Genomic DNA, 20,286 nt, shown 5'->3' with positions numbered 1-20,286 from the left:
TCTGCATTGGCAGTCTGTCAGTCATTTTTCTGTGTCCTGCAGAATGTCCCATAGACTCTTCCATGAAGCAGGAACCCTGTAAGACTGAGTTCAGCAATCACTTTCCTGTGGGTCCTGCATGTCCAGATTATACAACAACAGTCAAACAGTCTAGGCAAGAGCAGTTTCTTGCCCAAATGGCTAATCTTGCCATATTGAAAGCAAACTCCATAACGACTTTCTTCGATGCCCATCTTCCTCTCAGACGTAATTGGTGCTGCCAGGAGCAGACATTTCTCATTGTCAAGAAAAACCCTAAACCATTTTAAATGCCATTTTCTGAAGGTCTTTGAAAGGTTTGAAGACTATCTATCTCAAATACATCTCTATATATCTAGAAAACCTAACTTACCTAACTATAAATTCTATTATAAGTAACTATCTATAGTCTGTATTCAATTATGTATTATGCTTTAAAAGATCAGTTTAAGCACAATACTTAATCAAGAGGAGAAATATACATATCACAAAATTGACCTTGAATTTGTATCAATAAATGAAAAACAATACCCATACCATAATTCCCTTTTTTTACCATAAAAAAAGATTGGCTGTGATCATTAGCCAATTATAAACAACCCCATTTAAATGAAAACGAAGATTTATAACCAAGATGGGAATTGGGAGTCGCTCATTCCAAACTGCTTCCTGCTGGAAGGGGGCACTGTTCATACCATGGGGATCATGACAAAACTCAGAAACCTGTATAAGTCCGTATTTTCGGGGTCTGTAAAGCTGCATCATCTTAGCTGTCTCAATAGTTGGAACACCTGGTTCACTGCTTCCGGGGGGTCTTGGTTCGTTAAACCACAGAAGTCTGGAAGAAATCCTCAGCTTTTTATGTTCTGTGGAAACATAAATTAAAACTCCTTTTCCGAGTAACATATCCTTATACTTAAATTTTGAGGTCAAGGCATTTTCAAAAGATAGAAGTTGGATTAATTTAGCAGCATTTATAATCAAGTGTACTTTAGTAGCAGTTCCTTCTTGAGCAAGCAAAAAACTGAAAAACACAATAGCGTACAGTATCCAGACTCTCTGTGTATTTTCCATCTTTGCGTGGCTTATTTATTTATCTATTATTATTATTACTCAATTTCTTTCACTTTTATTTATTTTTCTCTGAGACAGGGTTTCTCTTTGGAAATCTGCCTGCCTCTGCCTCTGGAGTAAATCCTACTGGCGTGTGCCACCACAGCCAGCTTTTGTATTTATTTACCACTTTGTCGTTTCATTTTCTCTCTCAATCTCACATATATTTTTAAACACACTGTAAACCTTTAGAGGTTTTGTTCATCCAAGTCTGACTTTACTGTAAAGCTTTATGTTTTTCTGGCCACATGTCTTATCTGTAAAACCGCGGCTGTTTTAAATTGCCGTTTCAAGATGGCGGGCGTAAGCGTGATTCCAGTTTACCGCCTCAGTCCATGCTGACATCCAGCAAATGCTGCCACTTCCAGCTGTACGTACACCCCTTTAAATTGTTAGCAGAGTCTCTTAAAACAACCTTGTTGGGTTTTTTTTTTCTTTTTATGCCGAGTCAGGAAGACTCCAGTAAGCGAGCCGCGTGAATCTCGGCTTGTGGCTAGCAAAACAGAGCACACCTGAGAAAAATGCTGCTACCAAAATCTGTGCTTCTCTCCGTTCTTCTGTTTCTAAAATTCCTTTAAAGCTTTTGTTGTTTTGCGTGGAAATTCAATCCCACTCCTGACAACCCGGAAACCTCTCCGGTAAGAGACATACTTAGATTAACAATTATGGGGTAATTACTTAAGTCAGAGCTAGCCAGTAAGAAACAAGCAAGGCCAACAGCTTCATAATTAATACAGCGTCTTGTGTGTTTATTTGGGGACTACAGTCCAGCAGAGCCCAGGAGGCTGGCAGGGGATAAACCAAAGCGGCTAGCAAAGGAAAAGCTTCTCTTAACACAGAAGTTCCCACAGTTTAATCACAGTCTTAACAGCATTTGAAAGTCCAAAGTTCAAAATCTGAAGCCCATGGCATTCTCTTAAATGTAACCCCAGTAAAAGCAAAATAAAAGAGCAGAGCACATACTTCCAACCCACAGTGGCACAGAGTATATATTGCCTTTCCAAAAGGTAGGAAAGCAAGCATAGTGAGGAAATAGTGGACCAAAGCAAGACCAGAAACCATCAGGGCAAACTCTGTATATGATTGATCTCCTTGCCTGATGTCAGAATGCTCTTCAGAACTTCAGCTCCCTTCAGCTTTGTTGACCGACACGCACTTCTTTCTCCTGGGCTGGTTCCACTCTTCGGCAGGTATCCCCCAATCCTGACATTTCCAACATTTGGGGATTTCCAAAGCAATGCAGGCTTCACCTTCCCAACTTCACTCAAAGGCCTCTGTAGGCCTCCATGCAGGGATACCCCTGACACACTGCTAGCCTCAGCTAGTAAAGGAGGCAGATTCCATAGCACTTTTCTTGTTTTCTTGCCTCTAGATCCAGAACCACAGGCCAAAGCTGCCACATTATGCTGGGGCTGCAACTTGGCCCCCTCCTTCAATTCTGTTTGCACCAGCTTTCTGATGGTGGTTTCCTTTGCCCCTTGAGCTTTCATTTAATTCCTCTTCACAGGTGAATGCTTAGCTGGGTGGGTTCTTGTCCTGAGGTCACCACTCCCTTTATTCCATTTGGCATCAGGCTTTTCTTTAAACTTTTTATCTCCTTGAACATAGGACTTAGCTCCAATACACTTCCTGTTGTTTCTTACCTCCTCAAGTATATATTCTGTATTTCTCTTTGTTCAGCTTATTCCTTTTCATTATAAATATATGTAGGAAGGATTATTAAGCAGGGTGGTAGTGAAGCACACCTTTAATCCTGGCACTTGGAAAGCAGAGGCAGGTGGATCTCTGTGAGTTTGAGGCCAGCCTGGTCTATAGAGTGGGTTACAGGGCAGCTAGGGCTACACAGAGAAACCCTGTCTTGTAAAAAACCAAAACCAAACAAACAAAAGAATGATTACTAATAACCACATAGCAGAGTCAATACTAGATTATTTTGAAATCTCTGTTAATACCATTATTCTAAAACCTTTCAATTTAACCTTAGGAAGATGTTTAAGACAAAGGCATAATGCAACCACATTCTTTGCCAAAACATCTCCAGAATGTCTTTAGACCATTTACTATTATTCTTCCCCTATGAAACTTCTTGTTTCCCCACAGTTCAAATCACCCTGTGTTCCATGCTTCCAAGCAGTCCATTAAGTCCTGCTTGAAGCTTTCAACTACTTTTCTAATCCAAAATCCCAAGGTCAGTATTTCTTTAAAAAACACCATGATCACGTCTATCATAGCAATATCCTGGTATCAGTTTTTATTTTAGTCCCTGTTCTATTGCTGTGAAGAGACACAAATACTACCACAACTCTTATAAAAGAAAACATTTAATTGAAGTGTGGTTACAGTTTCAGAGATTGGTGCTGAAGAAGTCCTCGAGAGCTACATCTTTGTCCAGAGGCAGCAGAAGGACAGAGAGAGATGGAGGGAGGGAAGGAGGGAGGGAGGGAGGGAAGGAGGGAGGGAGGGAGGGAGGGAGGGAGAGAGAGAGAGAGAGAGAGAGAGAGAGAGAGAGAGAGAGAGAGAGAGAGAGAGAGAGAGAGAGAGAGAGAGAGAGATACTGACCACTTTGGGCCTGGCTTGGGCTTTTGTTATCTTTAAGCCTACCACCAGGGACACACATCCTCCTACAAGACCACACCTCCTCATCCTTATAATGCTATCAAATGTGCCTAAGCATTCAAATATGGGGGACCATTCTCCATTCTCATTTAAACCATAAGGATGACCAAAAGTTAGGCATCACGAAATGCTAAATGCTTGGTAAATGCTGACAGAGAGACACTGTAGAGTAGATTGAAGATTCTCCAACAGTAAGGCTAGGGTAGACAACAAATTGAGACCTTTATGTCAAAACTAACTTTTGTTTCTTCCAAAATGAAAGACAGCAAAATTGTCAGCATTCAGTTTTGCTCTTCTCTGCCTCGGGTGTGTAAGGCCCTTCACCATAGGCAAAGGGGCACACAAGAAAACTTTATTTAGGCATTTCAGAGTACAAGCTAGGAGTTCTCCCAGACTAGTGTGCCTGCGCAGTCATGAACCTGATGACAAGAAGGAAACAGAAGTCTTACTGGCAGACACAGAGTGGCCCTTCAAAAATGAGCCTAGAGCTCTTTTCTCAGATTATCTTTAGTAGGTTCTAAAATTAGTTCTAGTAGTCTGTGTCCCTGTTTTGGTGAAATGTGGTTCCTGAGATGATACCCAAGACCATGCTGTTAAGTCAACTGTACAAGAATACAGTCTTGCAAATGACGGTGTCAGTTCTGGATATTTACTGAATCATTTGGCTGCTAGTTACGATTAGGGATTATCGTAAACTGAGAACATGTGGGAACCTCCTTGTTTGGAAGTTGTTTTATTTTAAACTTTTTCTTAAACTTAAGCAACTTTTTAATACTTTCAAATGTTTCATATATTAACACTCAGTGTTTTAATATCACTCTTTTGTGCATGAAGAATGTGTCTCATCCTGAACATGTTACTATTCTTCTGCTTAGAGTGTTTATATAGAAGATATCAGTGACACATAGGTCAGTGACAATTCTCATTAACTGTTCATGGTGTTACGAGCAGAAGATGATGAAAACATGAATGAAAGTGCTCCATCCTCAAGCTATCTGAATAGAACATGTGGGCACTCATATGTATATGTATATGATGTAGCATAATGTAATGTATGTATGGGAAAGACAAAGGCTTTACCAAATACTACCAGTACTACCAAGTACTTCCAGGTTTTGCATACAAGGAAACGTGAGAGGAAGTAATGTGGGTAAAAGTGGATCTAGAGCCATTGAATACAGGGCCATTGAATGAATGCCTTCCTGAGTGTTTGGACTTCGGTCTCCTGGTAGTGGAGAGCCTTAGGGGGCTTTCTAAAATGTCCTTCCCACACCGTTTCCATCAGAACGTAATGTTTGGCCAATATATGTTATTTTTAAGACAGTAAAAGTATGCATAGAGGAGTTACTAAGTCACTTAAAATTGACTCTGTCCCCATCTCCCAGACCTGTTTCCTAACCAGAAATGACATGATTGGATCCATAGTAGTTCAGGAATGGCAGAATGCAGTGAGTTAAGTAGCAAGATATTTGAACAGTCAGGAAGTAGGGAATGGGAGGATCTAGAATCCATGAGAATTACACGGGGTTTGTCTGTGGGAGTGTGTGGTTGGAAAGAGGACTCCTTGTCTTCTCCCAAGTCCCTATGGAGAGAAGTGTCCAGCCCTGCCATTTTCTTTGGGGATATTTTGAGTTTAAGGTCCTCTCAAGGCATCAAGCTGGCCTACAGATGTGGACTGGAATCAGGAGCCAGGGTGGCAGTGATATTTTATCCTTTTCTCTTTAACAGAGCAGTGGCTTTTATTTTATTTTACAAAGACATTACAAGTAAATTTTGCTGAATTGTTTTGTGTGAGCAGTTTCTGAGGTCATGAGACAACTGATTTAAAAAACACTGGTTCTCACAGTATTTACAAAGTCATCCATTCCATTTCAAGATGTATGAGGTTAGAGTTAGTGCTATTCAAGGGTCAGTGATTCCAAGATTTGAACATTAATCCCAAGATAATGGGTGTCTTGGCAGTTTTCTCTATAAACATGCCAAGAATAATGTGACAACATTGCCTTCCATATGTTTTGATAAAGATCACTGATTGTCTTATTTCCTGCAAAGCACTTCTGCCTGCAAATAAGGGAACCTTGAAACACTTAGAGATTTAACTGTATATCGATGTTTTCAGTGACACCCAGAATCCACCAGTTACATTTGCCTGAACTTCTTAGAAAAGTCAGAGAGGAAGGAGCAGTTTATTTAAAAGGAAGCTAAGTCTTCCCCGCCTTGTGGGGCAACAGACTTTTACATTTGCATCATCACAGCTGCCCAGTGTGCAGTAAAGTTCCTGGCTCACCAACTCAGTATCAGTGTAAGGCGGTAACTTCTGAGCATTGCTGTCTGGGCTTCTGTTTCAGTCTGCTTTGTGCGCTATGCCATGTCTGACCTCAGTTTGCAGGGTGTGAAAATGAAGCCTATTTTACTGAAATTTAAGTTTTCAGTGCTGCTGTGTAGACATCTCTGCTATGGTAGCAATGCTCCCTCCCACCTCTGAGCATCGGGGCCTGAAGGAGAGCTCAGAAAGTCAGGTCGCCCTTGTCTTTAACCTCCAGGTAGGATTCTCTTTTCCAGAGACAAGGCATGTTTCCTGCAGACAAGATTTCAGATAACAGGTATCCTGTGTAACTCCACACCTGCAATGACAGGTTGTTTACTGCTGCTGTCACTTGTGTGCCCCTCCCTCCTGCACCTGGCTGACCTTGAGGACAGACTTGAGTTCCCAGGACCATACTTTGCTCATTGACTTTCTGAGGTAGATGTCACCTTTAAGCTCTTGCTGCATTTCCTTTGCAAGGGTTGTGTGGTCACATTCCAGCCTCCCTTCTGTTGTGTGAATGTCTGACAGCAGCACCAGGGGCACTGTCACACCAAGAGTGGCCTAGCCTCCCAAAGTGCCCACCCAAAATCTAGGATTCCAAAAATGCGTAGCTTACTCCTATCCTTTGAGTGTTGGCATTGCTAATCCTTTTCATAAGTGCTCACTCTTGCCAAGAAAACCGTCATCAAGACTATGTCTACCATGTGCTTTTATTCTTATGTCTGCCATCTGCCCAGAGCCCCACTGCTTGCTGAAATTCATGTGCCCTTTTGTTCATGTGCCCCTTCAGCCACAATCTGTTGAACTGCTTCATGTGTTGTACTTTTATTCTTGGTTTTCATTTCTGCCTTTCATGTGATTCACAGCCACAACCACTCCATTCTCCTCCCCTAATCCTGATTTGCTGACTGTCACCAGAGTTGGGTGAAGTCTCTGGTTTTACTGTTCTCAGGAAGTGCTCTCTTGCTCATCTCCTTCCCTGGAGGGATTTAGTCATGGTCTCTTGTGGTCCTCTTCTCTAGTTATAGTGTGGGGTAAGGTCACAGGGCATTCTCATTGTTAGTACTGGGCATAGCATCAGTCAGGGAACTGGTGCTTAGTAAGAATTTGAAATGAATCAGTGACAGAGAGGGAGGGACGCAGGAAGGCAGGGAGGGCGGGAGATGAAGGTTAATTATTTCTGTGTCAGTAGTTACCCACTTAAATCTCAGTAGTTTGAGATGCTTATGTTTATATTTTTTAAATTGTTTTTTGGGCCTTTAGTTTCTAATTCACTACTATTTTACATTGATACATAATATAAATGTATATATATGCTCAGTTGAAACTGAAAAAAAAAGAAACTCATTTTAAAACTACAATGGGTGCTTTTTACACATGAATAAATAATATGTTCTGTATTCTGTCCTTTTCAAAAACTTTTCTCTTGGCATTCATGACCTGTCAGATTGCCTCACAAGTTGTATAGGTTGGTGTTAGCACTTTGAAAGCTGTTTCCATAAAAACTCTATCGACTTTGCTGCAGTATGAAGACTTGAAGTGTTTGTTTCAGTCAAAGTTGAGTCAAGGGAGGAAAACCAGTATTGGTACATATCAGGAGATTTTTGCAAGTAATTGACCTATACAAGTGGAGTGTGCTGTGCAGGGATGTGATCTACAGGAATGACCAGGATGCTAGGACACCAATGCATAGATGCAGTTGCAATCACAGATTGGACTTTTGTCTCTAGGAAACCCAAGCTTTCTGCTCCAGGCTTTTCAACTGATTGAATTATCAATAAAGATTACTACATATAATCTCCTTTTTCCCTTAAAAATCTGCTAATTGTCAAGTTTAATGTTATCTACAGAGTACCTTCTGGATGACATCTGTATAGTATGTGATAAACAATTGGGGGGAAATAGCCTGGTCACGTGGACACATCAAAAGGACCACCACAGCAATGGAATCCATATTTGTCTGAGTGTGTCACAATCCTTTCTTCCTTTATACTGAAGTTAATTAATCTTGTCATCTTCACCTGCTTGTTTGGTTCATTCATCAGCCTATTGTTTTCTTTGTTATAATTAAATGTCTTGGACTGGGTACCTTTATAAAGAATGTTTATTAAGATCTCAGCTCTGAAGGTTCATGGGAATGTCACCATTCTTAGCTTGATTTTGGTGAAGGCCTAAGTCAGATGGCATCATAGGCAGGAGATACACCAGGATACATAACATTACAGTCCTTTCCAAATGCAGCCTCCTTGGGTGATCTAAGACACTCATTGGACTCTGCTTCTTGGAGGTTCTGCATCCTTTCCCCGCCTTCCAGCCTCTAACACATTAGTCACAGACACTTCAGCTGACTTCAGCCCCATTCATGGTTTGGTATTCTCTTCAGGTCTTGTTGATAGTCATATACTTTCTGGTAGTTCTATTGAGTTCCTCATGTTAGGACTCGTTTTTGCTTAGTGCACACATTTATTTCAAGTGATCTGCTTGAATGGGCTGTTTCATTTGGTTTCCAATCTAATCTTGGACCTGAGGTACCAATCCCAAGCTTATGACTTTCAAGTTTGGTGTTCTTAGCTTTCACTAAAGATGTGGAAACCCTTGGAAGCTTTGTATGTCACTTCCTGAGAAGCTCGGTGGGTGTAACTGGTGCCCATTTTCCCTGCCTTACCTACACACAGTGTAGTACTTTCTTCCTTCTCCTTTCCATTTTTCGGGAATTCAGAACAGCCTCTCTCTGTGGGTTGTTAGAACCACCTGCTGGCACTTACAATGGAAGCAGCAGCCAGAGCCAACTGCTCTGACAAATGCTGGAGCAGAATTGCCTAGCCAGCATGCCCTAATGTATTTGCTGGAAAGTACTCACTTATGGGGATGACCAGGTAGTTATCCCTCTTAAAAACTTGTCCCTCACCAACCCTAGAAGAGGTACCATTTGGGATAATTAGTCTTTTTTTTTTGTGGATGAGGACATATGTCCATTGGGAACTGTACCATGGCCACAAATTTACTTCATACTGGCTATCATTTGTCAGCTTGCAAAGCATATGTCTCTGATTTAAAATAAAAGGCCCAATGAACTGAAAGAGAACATTGCTAATTTCTCATGGAAATGTTTAGTTGTTTATAATAATTTGAAAAAACACTTGGAAAACATGATCAGTAGCAGATTACTGCGTTCTCTGTTAAGCTGTCCACTAGGGGGAATAAAAAGTCACTAATTTGGATTTGTCCTAGAATTTTACTTTGAAATTTGAAATAATCCAAGATTTTATTATTTGTGCACTACATTTGTAAGAACTTAAACAATATCTTCTAGTACTTTAACAACATATATTCTTATAAATAAGAGGTATCGAACTTCCTGATAATTATTATTTCATTGGAAATTTCTAGGCCAGCAAGATGGCTTGTGGCAAGTGACTGTCTTGCTGAGTAAGCCCAACAGTCTGAGCTCAATGTCCAGAGGCCACATAAACATGGAAAGGGAGCACTGACTTCTCTTACCTCCACATACATCACCATAAACAATTATAATAATAACATATTTTAATTAAATAACTTTTTTGACACACTTTCACAGTCTCACTTCGTAGCTCTGTCTGGTCTCAAACTCAGTATGCAAGCCAGGCTGACTTGAAACTCACAGAGCTCTGCTGCCTCTTTCCCAAGTGATTGGATTAAAGGTGTGTGCCACCATGCCTGGCAGTAATCAATTTTTAAAAATTGTTATGTATGTGCCTTAAGAATACTACTTATTTTTTATAAATATGTATGGATGTGTGTGTGCATACATACATACATACATACATACATACATACATACATACATAAAAGATTTAAGTTGATCAATACATATTGGGTCTTCAAAGTCACTAAAACTATTTGGAACTGGAAGTGTTTATATCCTGTGTATTTTATTTTTAGTTTTCTCTGTGAATAAGATAGTTAGTGCCATCACCAATCCAGAGATGGATGCTTGATTTTATCATCAGATCTTTCTGCCAGTGCATTTCTATGGATACATTGAGAGAAATGACAACTTTCATCATCTCAAATATACAAAAATAATATTATCAAAGCTTATATTAAGAAGATTCAGCAATGGAAATTCTTTTTTACTTTTTAAATTCTCCACTAAATCTGGTCACTATTCTGCTCGTGTTTTCTGTAGCTTTTAGATGAGACCTGATCCTAGAAACTGTTCTCTGTGTTGTGTATGGGAAGGCTACATGACAAGAGGTCATGTGGCAGGTGCTTTCAGTGCCAGGATCAGCTGCCACCTCCAAGTGCCATGGCCACATTTAAGGAGAAGCTGAGGAAAAGGATTGGAAGTGCCTTGGTCCCTCTTGTAACCACCATAGGAAATAGGTTTTTGGAATAGATCTGACAGAGCAGAATAACAGAGGTATATGTGCTAATGATTAGCACACTTGAGAGGTCTATTGGTTTTAGTCTCCATCCTCATCATTTGCCTTTAATGAGGTCAGTAGTTTGGGTAATGACATCTACCTCTTGACTCCATTGTCTGTGTCTTTAAACCAAGACCGTGTCTTTGCAGTTGTGCTGCATGAGCAGGTCCTTCTTTTAAACGATGGACCAGCTAAGATGTGTGCAGTGATGCTACCGTATAACCGATGTTTAGTCTTACTCATGTAGTCTGCCCATTGTAAGTCAATAGAAGCTCTTTGTATCATTGTGGTTGCTCATGTGCTTTAACAGTTTCAGAAAATCTTTTTTTGTTGTGCTTATTTCTCAGATGGTAGCAATTTTAGGACCCACCGACCATTCCACAAAGATATGTAATTAGCAAGAGCCTTTATTTCTTGAGACAAAATTTCTTCATGCAGGGGTCAGCCATTTGGGTAAAATGGCAATTGTGAAGCTCTTTTTAGGCACAGCTAGTGGCATTCCAGGGTAGAGGGATCAGATCTTTGTGCTGATTGGTGTGTTCGAATCTACAGGGCATTGGTTGGGAGCTGGGAACTTTACAACGTCAGGACAGGGTGCTTATCTTTGGTCATCATAAAGTGTCACGGCACCTGTTGATTGGCTAGTCCTAGGCTGTGGTTATCCTTGAGAGGGCTAGCTCAGCCCACAAACAAAAACTGAGGTCTAGTCTTTCAGACTTGGGCCCTGTCATGAGGTCGGTCCTGCTATAAGAAGGGGCGGCTGTTTCAAAGACACAGGAAGCCAACAGTGTTGGGAGGTCTTGTCTTTGCAATAAAATGCCTTAGATGGGGAATTACATAGATTGTTTTTCTTTTTTCCCTTCAGGACCTAGCAGCCAGTAGTGCTTCCATAGCTATACCCCAATATGAGAAAGTTGGAGACATAATACCGTGATGTACCTGTGAGGAGGATTAGAAATATTGCTTAGTGTACTAATGTCCTCATAGATAGACTAATTTACTTTGATTCACCATGACAAGTAGGTTATAAAAGTGGGCTTAAGCCGGGCGTTGGTGGTACATGCTTTTAACCCCAGCACTTGGGAGGCAAAGGCAGGCAGATTTCTGTGAGTTCCAGGCTAGCCTGGTCTACAGAGCAAGTTCCAGGCCAGACTGCAAAACAATACAGAGAAAACCTGTCCCAAAAAACCAAAAAAAAATTGGGCTTAGTGTGCATGTGAAGAAAAGTAAATTGACTCCAAGGGCCAAGGGGAAGGATTGAGCCTGGGGTATCCCTGGATAAGCTGATACTCTTCACTGAGTAGCCCAGGGTGGTCTTAAACTCCTAGCAATCTTCTTACTATGTAGAGTCCTGAGATTATAGACAAGAGCCACCATCTTCATCTTAACTTCTTACCTTCAGTTTCAGGAGATGTGGTTTTTTTACATGTGTTATCCTCCCCATTTTCACATTATCACTGAATCCAGGGTTTGAGTCTGTATGTTGATTTGTATATATGAAGGAAGTCATTCATACAATCAGCACTTTCAGATTGGAGGGTCTCTCACAAGTCTCCATTTGTTAATTATACTGTGGTAAATATCTGTTATCCAAAAGGGAATATCACCATGCTTGCCTCCTGACCTTTCTTAACTGAACAGGGAAATAAAGTTTTAGCTTTACATTTGAATGCTTTCTAAACCATGTAGGAATAAAGAGTTGACAAAATTAGCATGAATATGTAAAAAGCATAATGAGTTCAACTAGAATAGGTGGACAAGTGGACCCAAGTGATCCATCCTTCTAAAAGAGTTGCATATTTATGAGGGAATGTTGAAAAGCAAAAACTTACCAGCAGCTGTAGCTGTGAATGAAGACTTGGCCTCAGAGCTGTATGTAGTGATTAGGAAGGATTGTAGAAGTCAGAGGGGTCAAAGACACAACAAGGAAATGGCCCACAGAATCAACCAACATGGGCTCATAGGGGCTCACAAAGACTGAACCAACAACCAGGAGCCTATATGGCTCTGACCTAGGTCTTATGCCTAGGTGTAATGATTGTGTAGCTTGGAATTCTTGTAGGGCACTTGACCATGGGAGCATGGGCTGTCTGACTCTGTTGCCTGCTTTCGGAACCCTTTCTTCCTATTGGATTGCCTTGCCCAGCCTTAAAATGAGGGCATGTGCTTAGTCTTACTGCAGAGTGATATGCTATGTTTGGTTGATGTCTCTGGGAGGCCTGCTTTTCTAAAGAGAAATGGAGGAGAAGTGGATCTGGTGTGGGGGGTTGGGAGGAGGGGAAGGAGGGAAACTACAGTTGGGTTGTAATACATAAGAAAGGAATAAAACGAACAAACAAGGGAGTTGAGAACTGGCTCTAGACCCCAGCAACCTGACTAATGGAACTGAGCTCTTCTATGAATAAGGTCTTGAGACTTGGTCATTCTACACGACTGGTGGCCCAGGTTCATGACCTGACACATTTCATACTCCAGAAAATGTAGACTCCACACAGCACTCTCTCTACCTGTAGTCGTAAAGCTTTTCTAACTTAGTGGTTTAAAGTGTGGAAATGAGATGCTATCCATATGAAATGCTCTATCAGAAGGCTCTGAGTTCACTGTAGGTAAAACTTTAGTCCTATTTCTGCATGCTTTGAAGAAAGTTGCGTTTCTCTGGCCCCCAAAGTCCGTGCAAGCCAGATAATATTCAATCTGAAGGACTTTGTGACAGCAAATTTTAGGAGTCAGTTTAGGAGATTAATGGTTGCCAGTGTTGGGCAAACTGTATTCTGGGTGTTTCTAGGAAGGCAGGTCCCCTCCTCCCCCCCCAGATGATACTAACATTTTGTTAGTAGGCTAAAGTGGAGCACATCCCATAATGTGCTGGTGCCTTATGGATACATTGAGGCTCTTCAAAGAAAGGAATTCTGCCACAGGTGACCTATGGGCTTCACCCACAGGACCAACTCACCTGTCTCCAGCCTGTTTCCTACCATGTAGATTTTGTATTTTAGACATACCATATATTCAGAGTTTATATCTGTTGCTTCTGTTGTTTGGAGAAGAATGGTAAATAACAGGTTTTTTTTGTTGTTGTCTTTGGACCTACTGTGTTTTCTACCTCTTGTTATGTGAAACTGGCACATTTTTGTCTGTTTTATTGTTTGTTTTTGTTTCTTTCCTTTAGTGGCCTACACTAGACTTAAAATTTGTGAAGCAAACCTACCCTTACTAACTTCGTAGTTAGCACTGGCTTCTGACTTTCAAATTTGAAAAATGGTGTTTATATACATCTGCCCTACCTATGCATCAGTTTTGATAGTTGTTCACTCGTGTAAAGTTGTTAAAGAGTTGAACAGAATTTGTATAGTTTTATAGCACCTGAAATTTCTTCCAAATGACCTAAGTATGTATGACACACTGTCCATGGATCTGGCTAATGTTGGGAACTGTTAGCCTTCTAGGTTCCCTAGTCATAAAGCCACAAGCTAGGATTAACTAGCATTCATTTGAAAGATCCTAATTAGAAGTCTGCACTCCAAAGATAAGTATTTTAAATCCATTAAGACAGCTTTCTAAATGAGGCAAGTTACAAATGGTTAGCTGAGTGATGTGAAAGATTTGTAAATTGGCGTAAAAACACCTTAAGTAAGGGACTCAGCAGGCGAGGCCAGTGTCTTTCTAGATCTTGGACTGGTGCCTGGCTGGAGTCTTCTCCTTGGTCCTGGGCTCTGCCATGTAAGAGTCTTGATTGATGCAAATAAGAGCCCAGACACATCCTACTGAAAAACAGTGTAGCGGGTTTATGAAAACCTATTACACAAATTACTTTTCAAAATGGCTTAAGCACAGAAAGTGGGGATTTGCTGGATTTATGAGATAGGCTTATATGTGTCTTATGCCTTCTGGCTCAGAATGTTTCTACACGTAGCAGAAGGTAGTTGGGGTTTTCTTACATGGTAAAGCAGTGTCAGCTTATGTAGGCAGGAATTAAACCCACCTTTGTAGCATCTCCATGGACTGTTAATGTTGAATTCCAGCACTGAAAATGATGACCTCCAATTTGGCTTGCTTCCTTTTGCAGCACAAACTTTCCCTATCCCCTGGTGTACGAGCTGTTTTTAATGATTGGCCTCAGCACAAGGCCTCATTTCTGGATAAGGAGAGATGTTTGAGATTACACAGTGCTCCTCAATGACTAGGAGTCCCTTTCAGAATGGATTACCACCATTCTGTGGAGACTTGAACCAACGTCCATAGTTGTTAGTTGCCAATTAGAGCCTCTTTAATCGAGTCACCGAAATCCCTGGAGGGTGTGTCGTGATTCGGGTAAGAAAGGTCGTGATGAATGGAGTCCATTTGTAGGAGTGTGTGAGTGCCTGGCTTGTCCCCAACAGTACTCTGCAGAGCTTCTTCTGGAACTCAGCATGCTAGGACCTGGGACAGTTTCCATCTTTGATCTGTCAGGAAGATTAAGCAGAGCCCAGCCTGCAGCTGCAGCTGCGACCTGTGGAAGCATCATGGGAGATGCCTTCCAGTTGTATTCATGAGGAATGTGGGATTTCTTTTGACCTGCTTTGATGAAAACGTATCACAAGGAAGTAAAAGAAACATATTACTTGACATTGAAAACAGCTATTTTGCTATTTTGGAAAAGTGTTGTTCACAGTATTGAACATGTAAATAAGATAATGATTCAAGTTGGAATTTTAAGTTTAGTTTTATCTCATTCAGTTTTCACAGACTGGGGTTGCTGGTTGAGAAGTGCCCTTGCTTAGTATCATTGCAAACTTGTTAATCCTGAAAGCCCAACTGCTGGGAAGCTGAGATGAGGTCATGTTTTGTTTGCTTTGATCAAGGAGCAGAATATTGGTTTTTGGCGCTGCATCAAGAAGCCTTAAATTTAAACATCCTTTTGTTTGCTTTTCTCAGTGAAATAACACAGGAACAATGTGAAGGTGACTGAACTAAATATATGTATCTTGATGCTGTTCACTCTGGGGATCCCGGATAGTGCTATAGAAAGGGGAAGGGCGGGCTGTAATACCATGATGGGCAGGAATTTACGATTATTTGATTGTTATCCCTGTTTTTGCAGAGTAAGATAAGCATAAATAGTACAACTATAACAAGAAAATTGAAATAATCAAGACAATGTAGATGGAAGGGGAAATATTTATCTAACTTAATCTTCCTTCACCTATCAGGGTCTTCCTGTCCAACAAAATAGAAATTGTGGCAGGCAATGAACTGTTGGATAATGAGAGTTCATTCTTCCATACACAAGTAGGAATATTCACAGTCCAGTCTACATTCTAATGTTGAATTAGCTGTGTGGAGTTTTATTTAAAGGATAATTAAGGGCAATAGTAGATGAACTATTAAAAACTCCTTTTAAATAAAGTGAGTTGTGTTTAAAGAAATACCATGTAGATACTGCCTTGGGAAAGTGCCTCTGTTGATGTTGAAACAAATGCAGTTTCATGGATTATTTCATTTCATTTTCACAACCCTTTCGGGTGGTGGTATCATCATCATCATCACTATATATAAGAAAGCCTAGCCTTGCTTGTTCTTGTGGCTAGCAAAAGCTACATAGCTGAAGAATTTAGAATGATTTAAATTGGACTAAAATTAGTTCAGGGCCAATATGGTGTCATGGTAATTGGGAATACCAGTATCTGCAATGATTTCTTCTGACTCAATTAGGTACAGGCCTCTTTAGTCACTTACCTATCTGAGTATGTCACTGTCTTCTAAGCTCTGTTGGTGAACAGTCAGGTAATTCCTTGCTCTTGAGTTGTTAGGAATAGTGTTCTAATGAATAGCCTTGTACATCTTTAAATGCACACTTGTAAATATTTCCATGGATCTTTGATATAGTATTAGCTCAATGTTGGTTTAGGTTTTCAGATCACTTGTCATTTGTGTGTGTGTGCCTGTGTGTGTGTGTGTGTGTGTGTGTGTGTGTGTGTGTGAGAGAGAGAGAGAGAGAGAGAGAGAGAGAGAGAGAGAGAGAGAGAGAGAGACTATAGAATGTAGGTTGGAGATCATTGTACGTAAACATTCTGCCACTGAGCTGTACCCTGTGCCCAGTCTGTCTATTTGTGTTTATTTTTTAATAGGGACTTACACTGTGGTATAATAGAACTCTCTGTGCAGCCCAGATTGCCTCAAAACTGTTGGCCAGTCCTCCTGCCTCAGCCTTCCAAGTGCTGGATGTCAGGAGTAGACTATCATGCTCAACTTGAGGTGTCTATTCCTCCTCCCATATACTTACCAAAAGAATATTGCTGCATTTTGCCATTATTCTTGTGGTAGAATACATGAAACCTCCTGGCTATAACTTATATTTGCTTTATTTTTGATGAAGGCTATTGTCATTGACTTTTCAATTAATTACAGTTCTTTGAGTTGAGAAAGTCTTTTATAGAGTTTATCACAATATTTTACTTTAATCCTTGATTTTTCTAATACCTTTGTTATGTCACCTCATTATGAGGGAGGTTATATTTTTCCATTTGTTTTAGAACAGTTCTACCATGTAATCCTAGCTTGTCCTCCTACGGAGATGCTCCTGCCTTGTAGGAACTGTAAACTTCTCTGTAGCCTGATAGTTGGACATCATCCTGTTTTGCTCAGCATTATTACAGTCTATGCAGTCGAGGCCAGCCTGGTCTACAGAGCAAGTGTCAGGATACACTCCAAAGCTACACAGAGAAACCCTACCTCAACCCCTCCCCCCAAATGTGGTCATTCTTCTGTATCTGCATATTTGACATCTATTCATCGACTGCATCCTGAAAATATTCGCAAAAATGCATTGAAACTGTGGATTTTCCTGGTCATTATTACTGAGTATTGCAGCATACCAACTATGGGTGATAATTAATCTAAAGATGGTTTAAAGAATGTGCAAAGATATGTGTAGACTATATACAATTACTAAGCAATTTTATATGATGACCTTGTTTGTATATTTACAGATTTCATACCCAGGGGTGTGGGAAGTGCTTGAACTAAACACCCACTAATGCCTGGGATATTTAACTTTTCTTAGTCAATCTGAATTCTATTTTTGCTAATGATATGAACTTTTGATATTTAGGCGGAAATCCAACTCCTTCCATATTATTAAGCACACCTCTGTAACTAGTTTGTATAGAAAAAGCAGTGACTCAGAATATAACATTGCTAATATAGCTGGAACCAAATTGAATTTCTGTAATTAATGAAGTTTTGATAAGTTTTATCGTAGTTATGTTTTTTCAGATCATGGTTATTAGTTTCCCCCAAAATGGGTGAGATTTTGACCGTAATTGCCCTAAATTTACCAATGACTGTAACTGACATTGCAGCAAATTGGGGGCAGTGGTAGTCTTTATAGTATAAAGATTTAGTTTAGGGAAATGATATGGGATTATATGTAGGACTTTCTATGTTTTCTAGAGAAGGAAATCCTTCAACATTGTAAGTAGTAATCATGGGACATTTTATAGGTTTTCATTTTTGTTATGTTTTCAAAAGCTGTTAATGTTTTATATTATAAACTTTAAATATTAACATTGCACTACTGAGCTCATAGTTTTAGTTATTGTTTGTTGATTTTCACGCCTTTTCCAAGTCAACAATAGTTGATCTGTAATAATCAATTCTGACTTTTATTTTTCAATTATTTATCTTTTTTGTCTGCATGCCCTGTAGTTTCTCAGACCATGAGTGAACTAATAATGAAAAGTAACTTACAGCATTTAGCACAATAGCTAGCATTGAGTTGCTGTGCTAAAATTTGGTTGACTAAGCAAATGTTAATAAATGAGTATCAAAAACTGGAATGAAAGATAAAAAGGGCTAAGAGAAGTCATGAGTTTTATAATTTGATAAGGGCATAGGAAGCATATTTTCCGTAAAAATGAATAAGGCACCAAACTCTGTAGTATAGAGACATACATTTTAATGTCATAATGTTTACCGTGGTGGAGAGAGGAAGGGGGACTCCTGGAAGCATGACATCCTAACATGGAGAGCAATGGGAAGACTGGTCAAAGCAAGTCCACTCAGGTGCAGAGCTTCCAAGTGCATGATTGTGGGAAGTGAAGCCTATGAGGGGCCTTACTGTGTCTGACCTGTGTGAATGCTATGTCTGTACTCTTGGTTTACTCCAAATAAAAGAATCACAGATATTCCAGTACTGCATTTCAAATTTTACCTAGAGTAACAGGGACAATTGGGGAGACAATACATACATTTCCTTCATTTTTGCCTTCATTCACTCTTCTTTCTGTTTCTATTACAGCTTTTAATATATTTTAAAAAGCTTTTTACTTCCAGGTTTTAAGAGTTTGAGGGGAGATTTGCAAAGCCTTTTCAGATGTAATTTAGATGCTTAATAAATTTTAAATTGAATTGATAATGACAGCTTTTATTCTAGATATTGATTGCACTTAGTAATAGATACGTTTCTCTTTAGTGCACTGAGTGAATTGGTAACTATGTTATTTCCTTTGCAAATAGGCACATTTATTATGGCACTGTCTAAGGGCCATACATAGTCTTTTGAGTGACTTAAGTTAGAATAATACTGTCAATATCTTAGTTTTACAGCATTTGAGCAATATGTTGATAGCTATTCCCTAGAAAGAGCCACTGAAAACTTAATTTAAATCTACATACAAGTAAAATGACAGAAGAGAGGTGAGAGCAGTTTAGAATGGAAATCAATTTCAGTACTACTGTGATTAAAATGTAATTATAGTATCAATACACTGCACCCATGGGGCTAGTATAGACCATACCATAGGACAGGTTCAGTTTGGGAGGTTTGGGAAGGTAGCTTTGTTGTGCCTTATTCTACTTACCAGGAAATAGATCATTGCACTTGTTATTATATTCTGAATAAATACAAGTTAATGAATATTACTAGTCACACAAAGCAGCCTATGGTAACTGTTTTCTCCTAAATTGTTGAAAAGTGACAAAGTGACTCATATATTTTAATTTAGTAAGTTATTTTATTGGGATTCAATTTTTCTTTTCTTAACATCTTGATTAATTTTAAATATCAAATGGTTGTTAGGAAAAATGCAGCAGAGGTTGGGGATATGGCTCACTAGGTAAGAGAACTTGTTGAGCACCCATATGGACCTGAGTTCAAATCCCCAGAAACCATATAAAAAGGCAAACGTCGAGACATGCACCTGTAATCCAAGAAGTATAGGTGGGCAGAAACAGGAGGATTTGGGGGGCTTGCTGATTGCCAATCTAGCTCCAGTTTCAGTGAGAGCCCCAGTCTCAAGGAAACTAAGAGAGCAATGGAGTAAAGTATCCAGTGTCATCCTCTGGACTCTCTGTGGGCATGACACACAGACATTCTCAACTTACATCCCACACTAATGTTCATACACATATACACACTTGTGAACACATACACACAAAATTAAAAGAAACAAGAAATCCCGCATAGTAGTTTTTTTCATTAAGGTATGTAGTTTGGGGTACTATATGCCATCTTTTCTGTATTATCATTTGCTCTTGGCCCTTTACTATAGGTTTTCAACACATACTCCAATGAAGACTATGACAGGAGAAATGATGAAGTTGACCCTGTGGCCGCATCTGCTGAGTATGAACTTGAGAAGCGAGTAGAGAAGCTGGAGCTTTTCCCGGTGGAGCTGGAGAAAGGTACAGCAGGACTCCTGTGCTTGCATCTTCGTGTCTCTGTGCTGGTAACATAGGGTGGCTTTTCCAGAGTCTATCATGTCCCTAAGAATTGAATAAAGTTGTATCTCTCCTGAAGTTTACCAGATTTCACAAAGAGTTGATGTAGATTTTGAGTAGATAATT

At 39.9% G+C, this 20,286-nt stretch overlaps 1 protein-coding gene across 11 annotated transcripts in view; it reads left to right on the top strand.

Annotated features, from left to right (window-relative positions):
* Positions 1 to 20,286, top strand: part of Ppp1r9a (protein phosphatase 1 regulatory subunit 9A) — a 251,376-nt gene that overhangs the window by 122,805 nt on the left and 108,285 nt on the right. For all 11 annotated transcript variants that reach the window (XM_013122676.3, XM_005082909.4, XM_005082908.4 and 8 more), the window contains exon 3: positions 19,992 to 20,124. In XM_013122676.3, the coding sequence (XP_012978130.1) occupies positions 19,992 to 20,124 (133 nt within the window). The remainder of the gene's footprint in view (positions 1 to 19,991; positions 20,125 to 20,286) is intronic.

This window comes from Mesocricetus auratus, unplaced genomic scaffold (genome assembly GCF_017639785.1).
Source record: "Mesocricetus auratus isolate SY011 unplaced genomic scaffold, BCM_Maur_2.0 Super-Scaffold_100019, whole genome shotgun sequence".
Lineage (NCBI taxonomy): Eukaryota > Metazoa > Chordata > Mammalia > Rodentia > Cricetidae > Mesocricetus > Mesocricetus auratus.
This window is presented reverse-complemented; position numbering and strand designations above follow the sequence as displayed.